We start from the raw sequence: 13,400 nt of genomic DNA, 5'->3' as shown, positions 1-13,400 counted from the left end.
GCTTTATTCAATATTGTATATTGGCCGACGTATCTACGAGGCTATCTCCATGGTGTATAAACTACTACAACATTTACTCCATCATATTTATAAATATCTGAAACGTAACATTTGGCCAATGTTATTCCGACTTTGATGCAGAATATAATTAAACTTGGGACCAACTTCTTGTACGCCTATATACCATATATCTTGCCGAGCGTCTTGTTTGTCTTGATAATCAGAATTTGTATTCTGTATAATATTGAAAATAAAAAAAGTGTTAAGAATATTACTTTATATTAACTATGCTAATGACGAATTGCCAACAGATGAATAGGGGACATATTAGTTAGAAATCGCCCGCAGAAAAAATGACCTTATACAAAAGTATTTAGAAATGAAGCATTGATTTCCCCCTGTCAGTTACATTTCAATCAATACATAATTTGTATTACACCTACAATGAAACATGTGATTTTTTACAATACGTACATTACTGGGCAATTATAAAACTTTTTGTAACTTATCATTGAAATATGACAACACTTATCTGGAAAATGTGCTTCAATAGAAATATAGTTGGAATCAACACCTGTAAAATACTTTAATTAGCTCGAATTAATTTTCGCTAAAAAGAATATTGTGTGTTTCGTATGGAATTTCTTGAGTTGAGAGTTGAACGTAAAATATAGGAAAATATGTATATACGCTGGGATTTATTTTCACTGAACCATCTCTTCAGTGAAAGTAGCGAAAATAAATTCCAAGCAAATAAGGTATTTTACAGTAAACATTTTATTTGGCTCTAATGAATGACAATAATTCACTTATTGACCAACATATACTATATCGAGAATATGATTCGATGTGGGATACAGATTCAAATTTAAAGTCGTAATAGATAGACGCGGATTACTGGAAATACTAATGCAAATGAGTGGAAAATCTGTGACACATCTAGTTAATGTGGGAGATAAATGTTATATTGAATGAAAACATTATATATAGGATGATATTTTGACGTGAATATAAATGATCAGTTGTGCCACCCATACGCAAAGCAATTATTTAGTTCAAATGTGTTTTCATATCTTACAAATACATTGTTGAAATATGATCGCAGCCAGCAATGTCAACTCGAAAAGGAGTCATTACCTTATAGTGAACTACACTATAGTAAACATTATTATAAACAGATTATCTACGTATTCCTAAATATTTCTTTCGATTCCGATAAATCCTCGTGTGTGTTATAATCCAAATGCAAGGAAATCTAACTTGGTGGCTTGTATTTTTAAAATTTCGATAATATATTTGCCGGACACGTTGTTACGAAAACCCGATACTCCTGAGATTGTTTACGAATGCAACAGATGAACCCGTGCAGGTTGAATACTCTATTGATGTCTAATCCTCCTGTCGCGACAATTCTTTTCCACTTGAGTTATCTCACGTTATGTAACATATTCCCCTGTGTAAATGTATGACATGGGTTGAATACCGATTATATTAGCAATATACTAAAGAGGAGTATATCGAATAACAACATGACATTACTATATAATATATACAGGTAACACGGTGTCATAACTGTCATAATTGTTATAACAATTACAAAACAAGGTTATTCATTTAACGAGCTCTCAATTGTAACATATATCTTTTCGTAATGTTAAAGACGGACGCTAGAATTAACATTATTGTGTATTACCTGATACAGTCACAGTTCCGTGAACTGAGCATAATATTTAGAGCTACAGAGCTACTTTGTGAGGTCATCCAACAATGGGCCCCCTAGGACTTAGCAAAGAAATAGATATTTCCCACTGTATGTACGTAATACGACCGCGATATCGTGCGTTATTATATTTTGTATGATACTTTTAATATACCAAACTTTAATTAGGTATGTTTTAGGTGATTGGATGGTATCGAAGGAGTCACATGTACGGCTCGACGACCACCGCCCTTTAACGTCTTGTAGTGATTTTCATGTTTCGAGCCTTTGGCGGGAAAAGTGTGAAAATTACAACACGAGGTTAATTAATCTGAATTTTATTTATTTTATGTATCAGATTCGCAACTATTCCCTCAATAGAAATTAACATCATTTGTGTGTGTGCGTTCTAATGTTATTAGCGAGTCCAACTAATTTCCATCAGAACCCTTCTCATCTTCACCCGTTTGCAGGATGTGGATTTTAAGACCATGACAATTGAAGAATCGAAATGTTATCGGCTCGTTCCAAAGCGATCACGTAGCTTTCAAACATGCACGTGTTTGGCAAATAAATGGAGAATGAAATCAACTACACTAATGTCGAGTCGGGTGGCATGAGATTAACACAAAGGCAGTAAATGTGCATATCTATCCCGTCTTCACAGTGTTCCCATTGTCAGGAGACAGCAATATCATTGTGAAGTCCTTACGGTTTGATGAATCGGTAAAATGATTACTAATTTTGGAATAAAATTCAAGAGCCCAGGTGCAAAAGAATGAGACAATTTGAAAATGTTCCTCAAGTATTTGAGGCTATACACCGCACACATTATATTTGACATCTGAAACTGCTAGAAATATTTGAATAAATATAATTACATCACATTTTCACGTAATAGAACGTTGCTACAGATGAAGGGTCATTGTCCGAAACTTCTGATTATATTGAATAATCACCAACTATCACTGTCTATGTATTATTTATATGCCCTAGCAGGTTTTCCCTTTATTGTATCCTACTGTGAAGCAATGAGGCGTACTATAAGATTGTCAGATTACTGGGAATTTAATACACTGCATTTATTACTCTGAACTACCAAATATACGCGATAAATCAGGATACAGATATGCCAGTTATTATAATGAGATATTAAATAATTACATAGCCTAAGTTTTGTTAAGGTGTTATCACAGTTCACGAACGTTTAATGATAGTTTTACGTCATAAAATAGTGTACATTCATTCCGGTCTATATTCTGTTTTCAGAACAACATTGCGGCAGTCAAGTGACTGATATACCTGTTAATACTAAATCTTCACTGTTGTTCAGTAACTATGCATATATCACTTCGAGTTCGTGTATTTTATTAACAAGAAACAAGGCCCTAACTTGTAACACTCTCAATTACCTACCAATAGAATATATATCATACAAATACATTTATCAATTTAATTTGTCCAGAGCATTTCAGTATCCATACCGTCGATGAATACGTAATCAATTGTTCACGTTTGTGACATATCAGTGGGTACATGTGCTTAATTTTGATGTAAATCTACAAGTAATAGCTCGATTTGTTATGTACTGATACATTATTCATGAATGGCAAAAATGCTATTATAGATTGAGCGGGTGACAGCAAAACGTGGTGAACAAACACATGGTATGCACAGCCGAATGATTTATTGGGGCTGTACATCTAATATGCGAATGTATATCATGAGCCTGTCAACTTGAAATTAACATCGTACACTACACAATGGGTCATATTACAATATTCTACGATGCGACAATGGAAAGCGCACTGGAGATCAATTAATTCAAACTATTCCCAGCTGTATTGAGTGCTTTATTACTTGCCACTGTGGGTGTTGGATGCTCAATTTCTAGATAAACGTGGCAACTGACTGACAGTTAAATCAAGTAACTGTTGATGCTGCGTGAACATAGAACGGAGCGGTTACACGTGCACGTTCAAAATGGTATGTATGACTCGTAATACGTGTTTAGACTGCGGGTACTAATAATAAGCTACGTGGCGTTCTGTTTTCAATCCATCTCTCTCACAATAGCATTTTTTTTTCAGACGTCCGCTATTGAAATATGGACGTTCGTGTATGTGTGACTTGCATGGCGGGCTCAGGTGTTAATTTCTAATAAACGCTCCATGCATGTCGCGGTGATATCAACCCATTGTAGATCAATATACTAACACAGTAGCACTTGCTTTCATCGGACAGCTGTATTTAATGACAAGTCGGTTACGGATAGATTAATATTATAGTTAATATGCTCAAAATCTGATTGATATTTGATATGTACCGTGGTTCTGTCATTGGTATATCATCTAAATAATGCACAACTTACAATGTGTTGATTGGTGTGTACTATCACCACTTTACGCGTATACCTGCTCTGTGTATGTGATAATAATAAAACGAAATTATGCTATGTAATATACATTTCTTATTAATCTCTGAGCGTTTGGCTAGGTCAAACAGTCACAGGCAAATGCAAATGTGGGCAATTACAACAAGACTTAAGTGGGATCAAGTATAGATGATTGATCGTAGTTAATATTGCAATTATATATCTACCCTCCCCAGATATCGTGACCTTATCGTGTACGCAGTATATCTATTAGAGTATTGCTGAAGTCGCACATAGTCTGTATCGGTTGATCTTGCAGGTATTCAACATAAGCCGGAGATATAGATGATCGATATTGTTTGGCGTCGGTTGAAGCAAGAAACAAATTGGAATTTTGTGGGACTAATTAAGCGTTGCGTCACTAATCTGAATACGTGGTTGCCAATTCGACTGAAATAGTTGTGTGTTACTACAATATGAAACTCGACCGTTGTATTTCGTGTGTATTAGTCCTGGCGATGTACCAAACAGTACACGGTGACCAAAGGTAGGTCGTTGTTTTCTCGTCATTCTCGATATTAATTATACAATATATAGTGATAAATACTTCTCTGACACTGTGACGTTCAGATACTGTTGTGTATAATAGTACGTGTTCCAGGGATATCGATAATTATTTTTTAAAACTTGCTTGTAACGTTTTACACTTCATCTACTCAAATGTTATTACAATATACAGATTGATAATAGGCAAACACCGATTTCATATTATTATTTGCTTCTGAACAACTCCATGGCATATGACTTATGAGAACACATTTTGATAACACGGTACGTCGTTTTGTCATGGCGTTATGGCGACAATTTTCAAAGTTATTGGGACTAAGCAATGTTTACAATCTTTACGCACGATGTATACCCATCCATATAGTAATGAAATCAAAATCTAGGTCAACCAACAATTTAGGGATATAGTAATATTAAAGTGAAGCTTTTCTACTGTAATACACTGGGAAATATCTGCTTTATTTCTTTTTAAATTCAGAGACATGAAATGCCGATCTTTATGTCACGCCAAATTTATATTTTTTTACTATTGTTTGCAATGGTAGAAATGTCCCCCCGTATCACAAGAAATGCAAGGAAATTTAGAATAAACCGGACTTTCACACTCCATATAAGCATTCAACCATGAAACGATCACATTGTCGCGATGAGAGCAAAAAATAAATAAAATCATGCACTTTGCGATGCATTGTTATTGATCTACAGCCGTGCAATCGCAACCAATATATTGACGTCACAGTGTACGCAATAATAAAAGTAACCAGATTAACTATTAACTAGTGTAAGGTTGTTTCACATCACTTATCCTAAATGATTGAGATAGAGTTTAAATAACATTTTATTATATATATATATATATATATATATATATATATATATATATATATATATATATATATATATATATATATATATATATATATATATATATATATATATATATATATATATATATATATATATATATATATTGCAACCTCAGTATGCGACGCTAAAATTATGAACATTATTATTGTCTTATGATTAGCGAGGTTAATGAGTAAATGAAATGCCTAATTCTGCACAACTAAGCCAATTTGGTCTGGTCAGTGCGCGCTCACCCAATTACACAAACAAACTCACACACTAACTCATCCGCTCACCCCTCATCATCAACCCTGTTTTATGCTCTGTTCACAAAATACGAATAAATCATTTAACTTTGTACATGTTTCTCAAAATTGAAGGCAAATCAGTTATAATAATAGTTTGTTTATTATGTAGCCGATTATCACGATATGGAGCTACATATATCACGCGTGACTAGTAAATCATAAACAATTATATAATAGTATCCAGGTCAATTATTACCAAGCGAAGTTTACAAAACGATGTGGCAATCATACACTTAACTAACATGCTTCTTCTACTCTGTTTGATAGCGTTGACCTCGATAGTCTTCATCGTTTAATAAACGAGGGCTATGATATGCAAATGAGGCCATTTGTAGACGGTAAGATATATTCTAAGCATTGTGTTTTAGTAACTATATGGGACAAAGTTCGAAAACGTATTATAACACACCATTATCGTTATTTGGACATTGCGTTACGTCACTGATTTAGTCGGCACAAATTCAACTATATCGTTAAACTAGTTTGATAACGATGATGTTTGTGAGTTCAAGCGAACATTTCGCATCGACTATAGAACTGCGTTTAAGAAGGACTCGATATTGTGTGTACGCGTTTCGTAGCGTAAAATAAACCTGCGTGTATGCACCAGGGCGCAATATTTTACACTACGCATCTTTCATGGGTCGGACGTATAGAATAGCATTGGTAGTGTAGAATAATAACAATAATATACGTCTACAGTATCAGATTGTCATAAAAACGATACTACTGTGAATCAGTGAGTCATTCGTTATTGTTGTAGTAACACAGCGCAAAACGCACGACGTGTATGAAAGTGTAGTGTCGATTTCTTTCTATTGAATCTGTTATACATTACGTGTTCATGTGAACTTCTTTAAATGCATACGGAGTGAACTGTGGGGTTAGAATAAAAAAACGCATCAGTTACATTAATTGAAAAAAAACAAGCTTTCGTTATCTATAACATTAGTTCCCGAAGCATTATTCATGCAGAGTTTTCCTATCACCGTCTCCAGGTCCCCCAGTTAATGTATCTGTTGGAATGATGATAACAAGTATTCACTCAATATCAGATATATCGATGGTATGTTAAGTTCTTCTCAATAGCCTAGTCTACATAGTACGTGAAATACATGCTGAGCTATTCAGTCGTTCAGATGAATTCCATCTACAATTACAAAGCATAGCACTTAAAACACTATTTTTTTCTGTAAACATCAGCAGTAACATTGTGTATTTTAACATGATTGCGAGTATGTACAATATGATTCCGTGGTAATAATTACAATGTGGTTAATTGGGTCAGGTGTTTGTTATTGCAATTTGTGTAATGAGCTTCGCCACGTACAATTTACTAAGAATAATATTTTTCAATCTGAGTATTGATGTTAATTATCTATGCGTTTTTACTTTAGAACATCGCTTGCAGTATTGATTATTCGCGCTATATATAGATTGTCCAAATATTTGATGAGTAAACGGACAAAAGTGCTTGGCAATAAGTGGTTCAGGAACGTGGGAGATGTATGTCAGAAAGATGTAGATTTTATTATCCCCGATTAATAGAATCATATCGTAGTGTCAAAGAGTAATGACAATATCTAAGTGAAGAATAATATTAGCTCATATATAGGGTATGTAATCAACAGGATTTTGGCGTAACAATGTTTCTTGTGGAAAATTGGGAGGATCCCCGACTGATTTTTAATGGAACGGACCCAGTGGACCTCCGATCTGGCTCGGAGCTGCTTGCAAAAATATGGACACCCGATTTATACTACGTTAATGTAAAAGAGGGATATTTACATCAGGTAACAACGACAAACAAACAGTTACGTGTAAGCCCAGGCGGTCATGTAACTTACGACATAAGGTAAGGGTTACCTACACGTAGAATATGTAAGTGTTACTTGTCATTGCTGATTTCTTGAGTTGTAAAATTTGATTAATTGTTGCATGGAGTAAGCGTGACCTATGACTGTTATACACTTGGTAATAGGAAATGGTGTGATATACAAGTGACGTGACCTGAATACACATCGTATGGAAATTAATCAGTCTACGTGCTTCTATTAAATCGTGTCGGGAAATATAAGTATTAGCGATCTTGTTTAAATAGAATGTCTTGACAGATGTTATGTATAATATATTCTATTTATGCATTTCCTACAACATACTTTGACATTTAATAGTTTCACAATGTTTAATAGTTGGATGTCCATTTCATTATCTTTCATATCATTCAAAACTCATGACATTAAATCTTATTAATATTATATAGCACATACCATGATACCAAATCTATCATATGTAAGATTATGTATGATGTGCAGAATATGCCCTAATAGCTCTATACATATGTAATGTGTAGTTCACTGTAAAAATCACATACCCAAACATAGTTTAACATACGCCGTATAGAGAAATTTACAACCCAAAAACACAACACAAATGAAAGACACCAATCGAAAAAATCTACAAGAACAAAACAATTAACTAACAAATATTGTCAAATTGGCAGGAGAAACAAATACATGGATCTCGTGATCGCATTTATATGACTGTATTTGCATAAGTGTATTACATAATTAATGAGTGATAAAAACAAGTATCCACTCAGTCTTTTATACTTAACTTTTGGTTTACAATGAGCAAATAAATTAAAATAGTACATGGCAATGATGATTATGCAAATTAACAAAAATCTCTTGGCAAGAGATCCATTTCATCACCTATTGTCTAATTCACTTCGTGTTACTCCTTAGAACAATGTCTGTATTATTTATATCTTTAACAGAATAATTGGGATAAAGGCAAAACATACATATAAGTGTCATTTGTGCAAAAGCATCAGAATATTTATATTAACCATGGCCAATTCAATCCTATCACAGCACCATAATGTTTATCTTCGTGAAAAGATAATTTAAATAACACCGGTTAACACAAACTCGGATAAAAAGTGTTGAGGCTCTTTTACCATTCGTTACTTTTGACCTTGAGTTACAAAAAATGACCACATTTTTAATAATCTGTCATATCCAGCTTGTTGAATGTGTATATAGTGTGACGTTACTTAAATGTTATCTTAGTCATATGTTAGCCTACTTTTAAAGCGTGGTTGAACGATTGCCTCTTTTACTTAAATTGTGATGTGCATGCTTTGCATAATTGCATATGTTTTGTATTTTACACTTCAGGGTTTCTTTGACGCTTATTTGTTACATGAGTCTACATCGTTTTCCCATGGATCGACAGTCATGTGGTATTGATATGGAAAGCTGTGAGTTCATTATCCTTTATGTATAGGTAACATCTGTTATCAGTTTATTAGGTCTGTTTTAATTACTTACTGTTGTGTATATAAATTATAAACACACATGTCAATATAATATGCTATTTATAATGCAAGTACGTGTAAAGAAGCATACATAATCACAATCTAAATTCACATTTGTATATTGTAATTTATTGTACATGGTAACTTGTTGGCTCTTCAGTACGATGTGTCTTACTTGCGCACGTAAATTAAGCTTATCTATTTTAAAAGTGAATACATTGAGACTCCAAAACTAGGTCTAGCGAGATAAATATTGCAACATAAAACAAATGTGAAACACGGGACTCTAACTCACGATCATGGCACTCACTGATATTAACCATTGTGTGTGTGTGTGTGTGTATAAATTATTCTGTAGTTGGGTATACGACGAAAGACGTCCGATTATCGTGGAACAATGACATAGGGGTTATGATTCCCCCTGATGTTGTCATGCCGGGATTTGAAATCGAGAGCCCAACGATAGAACAAACAGAAATATTATACCCAATGGGTATGTAATATTATATATTCACAGTGTATTATTTAGTGTAATATAAAATAATTTTTAATCACAGTAAGTATGCGTGGCAGCTAATTAAAGCGCGGTTGTTGTCGCGCAGCGCGTGTTCGAATTTGATGTAAATAAACAACGTATTTTACACGCGTTGTATACGTCGCTATGAGTCCCATATCGAACAGGACGCGACGCGGCGACTGCCGCCCTTTAATTATATCACATACCATTTACCTATGCAATATCTAGAACGCACGTAGAAGATTCTTTTTTCATACAACAAATTCGAATGCGCATTGCAAGAAGACTGAAATGTGTATACTCAAAGGAACGTTTAGGTAAAAATTTAATTAGGAGTCACAAAGGAACAAATAGTAATATATTTTATGAATTAAACAAAATAGTTTGCAAAAATCTTACGTTTTCTACATAATTGGATTAATCTGTAAACATATATAAAGATAGGGTAATTGGTAAACTTTATATTTAATCAAACGTAAACGGCCATTTTCTAAAGACGTTGAGTTACAGTTTGTTTTTCATAATGGCTGTCTTATTGAGAAAATATGGTATTCCCATCTCAATGGTAACCAATGACATAACACACTATCAAGTTTCCATTGGAGAATGGAAAACATATTTCAATTTAGCGCAATGTTGTGATTTACCCACACAAGTAAGCATTTACATTGGTGTACTGGCTAACGAATAGAAGAGTCTAAATCATTGGAAAGATCACTAAGTATATATTTAATCGTAAGAAATCTAAGTTAAAGGGCGGCGGTCGTCGCACTACATTATGTCCCATGTGACGCTTATCAGCGCCTGGAGATTACATTGACAGAGAAGTCAGACGACAACCGCCATTTACAAAAAAACTATTGTTGTAGTGAACAGTTGCTAACGTACGGGGTCAACGCTGCAATAGTCTTACATGCAGTTATTGCTTGGTTTCACAGGTTACTATGATAGATTGGAATGCCGATATTCACTACACCGTGAACTTATATTCTATATCATGGAGCACTATGTCCCCTCTATGCTGCTGGTCATTCTTTCCTGGATTTCATTTTGGCTGAGTGTGGACGCCACTCCAGCCAGGGCCAGTCTAGGAATAACTACAGTATTAACACTCACGACGCTGAGCTCTGGGGCGCGTGTCGAGCTACCTAAGGTGTCATATACTAAGGTTGGAGATTGTAAAGTTATATTTGTCAAGTTGAACGAAGTATATTAAAATGACTTTTCAGATTGCGTGATTTATATCGGTCACGATTGGATATTCAGTGACTGCGGATTTGAATGAAATTTGTTGTGACTTCTTATAAGAAACAAGTGGTAATTTGAGAAAATGTTAATTATAAATTGAATATTAGTTTCAGGTGTGATGAGGTTTTTCTATGCACGCATCAACGCCGTACAGAAAAACACTTTATTTTCGATAACGAATCAAGAAAATCATCCTCTAAATGCAAATATATATGAGAAGGTTTAGCTTCAGCGCCCAAAAGCCTCTAAAAGAATTTATTTGCTCATTTGGTTATGAATATTAATATAGTTTATGTTTATAATATTATTACTGTTAGTGGTAGTATTTTTTATGAAAAAAAGTATTTGTTTACACAATCAATTAGGCCGCGCTGGTCTGCGCCAGGAAAGACAAAGTTGGTGCATACAATTGTACTTCTTTGTGGTATACTCTACGAATATAGTTTATGAAATACCGTTCCTAACTAATAAACAGTATATCTGAAACCCGGGGGTGATAACAATAATAACAAGCCATAACATAGATCCATTAGTTTAGTTGCATTCCAAAGATACCTCCCGTCGCTTAATGATGCCTCGTACGGTTTCACTTTATTTCCTTTATTTTCTCAGAGTATCCGGGAGATATACTTGACTTTGATCCAACAGTTCAAAGCGCTGGAACATGGGTTCTGACGCGTTTGATTCATGAATACGTAAAAGGTTCCACATTGCGTGAGTTAGTGTGGAGAAAACTATTAAAACTTGAATAAATTTGTAACAGGCTAGACGAATTTCAAAATAACGATTAGTTTCAAAATAATTCCAATGTTACATTTGAATAAAATTCTATTTAACTCGATATCATTACATCACATATGTGGAAACATAACTTTGCATTGTACCTTGTTTAAGTGTTTCACTGAAAGGTACGCCTCGAGATACACAACAGCAGGTCACCTAGACTACATCAACTGTGTCACGTCAAGGCACAATCATTGGTAAACAATATACAAACCAGTATAGCTCAGCATAATAATAAGAATAATGTAATAAATTATTATTTATGTTACAGGCTATTGATGTATGGATGCTTGTTTGCTCATTTTATGTTTTTGCTGCATTACTGGAGTTCGCAATCGCCAGTTATTATCATAAATACAAAAGATGTGAAAGTATTAGTTTATCGGCACTAGAGGACGCTGTACATCTAATGAAGGAAACTTCTTTCACTAAAATGGCAAGTTTTTCACCAACTCTTGAATTACCCTGACAAGTTGGCGTGAGTGGCGCCCTTGACTGCTGCAAATCTGGACTGCTGCGAACCCATGAATGGGATTTGCAGCTGTAAAGGGCGCCACCCATGCCAACTTGTCAGGCTACTCTTGAATATGTTGCTCTTGAATATGCATTAATTTCGCTTTTAACAAATATCAGTGTAATTTTAATACACTGTGTCACACATTTCAACTGCAATAAAAGATATTCGGTAACAAATGTGAATCGACCACTTTACACGTCATTAATATTTACCATTATAGAATAAAAATATATGCAAATTATGTTTTTCACGCGATTCCAATACACGTGATACACCAATATACATTTCTTTCATTTTACAGGGTCCAACAATCGTAAACCAGAATCGCCAGTTTTCAAACGACTGTTTTTCAATGACCAATGGCAACGTTCTTGAACATAACTACAATTACATGAACTTAGACACACGTGTGCAGATGCCACAAAATGATACTATAGGTAATGTCACTGACGCCGAACAGGAGCGTGTTAAATACGAAAACATTGCCAAGAATATCGATCGTTATTCTAGGATTTTATTTCCTGCAACGTTCGTGTTGTATAATTGTGTATACTGGCCGATGTATTTAAAAGATTATTGGTTAATCCGCTAAATGAGAAGTTGATTGAAAGTCGAAAACTTTCTAATTATTGACATGTATGGATATATTTGTATAAATATAAAACTATGTATATACTATGTCCATATTGTATTAATTGTATCGTATTGTATATTTAGGTATGGACACATATGTAGTTGAAAAGCATTATTCGCGTGCAGTTGAAATGGTCTTTTTTGTAATTGTCTTTACATTAATAACATTTTGTTTATTGTTTTAATTAAACAAAAAATGCATCAACACTGTCTTGTCAAGAACACTCATAACTCGAACAACTTATGCATAATAAAATTCTTAGTGACTTGACTAATTTACATATCCTACAGGGTAAATTTCATGAGTTTACCAATAAACGTACTGTCTTTATTACAAGTGAGGTAAACAATGTCATTATTTCAACAAATACGCATCCAATTAAATTCCACATTCTAAATGCCATCAATAGCTAAGGAGTGAACACGACGACACACATTTGAATAAAACAATTTTGCGAACAAACTCGCTAATTTCATAAAGACAAGCGTCAGTGAATAGAATGTACGTATATTGTTTGCATCCTTTTTTTTTTAATTTCCATCCACTTTAATAGTAATTAATATCATGACTTCATTGACTTATTGA

The 13,400-nt window shown here is 34.1% G+C and overlaps 1 protein-coding gene across 1 annotated transcript; it reads left to right on the top strand.

The window, feature by feature from the left end:
- The first annotated feature begins 4,591 nt into the window (after positions 1 to 4,591).
- On the top strand, positions 4,592 to 12,773 carry LOC144362633 (glycine receptor subunit alpha-1-like). The gene is made up of 9 exons (XM_078013740.1): positions 4,592 to 4,620; positions 6,062 to 6,132; positions 6,793 to 6,860; positions 7,426 to 7,649; positions 8,977 to 9,059; positions 9,475 to 9,609; positions 10,572 to 10,801; positions 11,936 to 12,100; positions 12,483 to 12,773. Exons 1-9 carry the CDS (start codon positions 4,592 to 4,594, stop codon positions 12,771 to 12,773), a joined length of 1,296 nt encoding a protein of 431 aa, XP_077869866.1.
- Positions 12,774 to 13,400: the final 627 nt, after the last annotated feature.

The sequence above is a fragment of the Saccoglossus kowalevskii genome, chromosome 3 (assembly GCF_978046115.1).
Source record: "Saccoglossus kowalevskii chromosome 3, keSacKowa6.1, whole genome shotgun sequence".
In the NCBI taxonomy this organism is placed as follows: Eukaryota; Metazoa; Hemichordata; class Enteropneusta; family Harrimaniidae; genus Saccoglossus; species Saccoglossus kowalevskii.
This window is presented reverse-complemented; position numbering and strand designations above follow the sequence as displayed.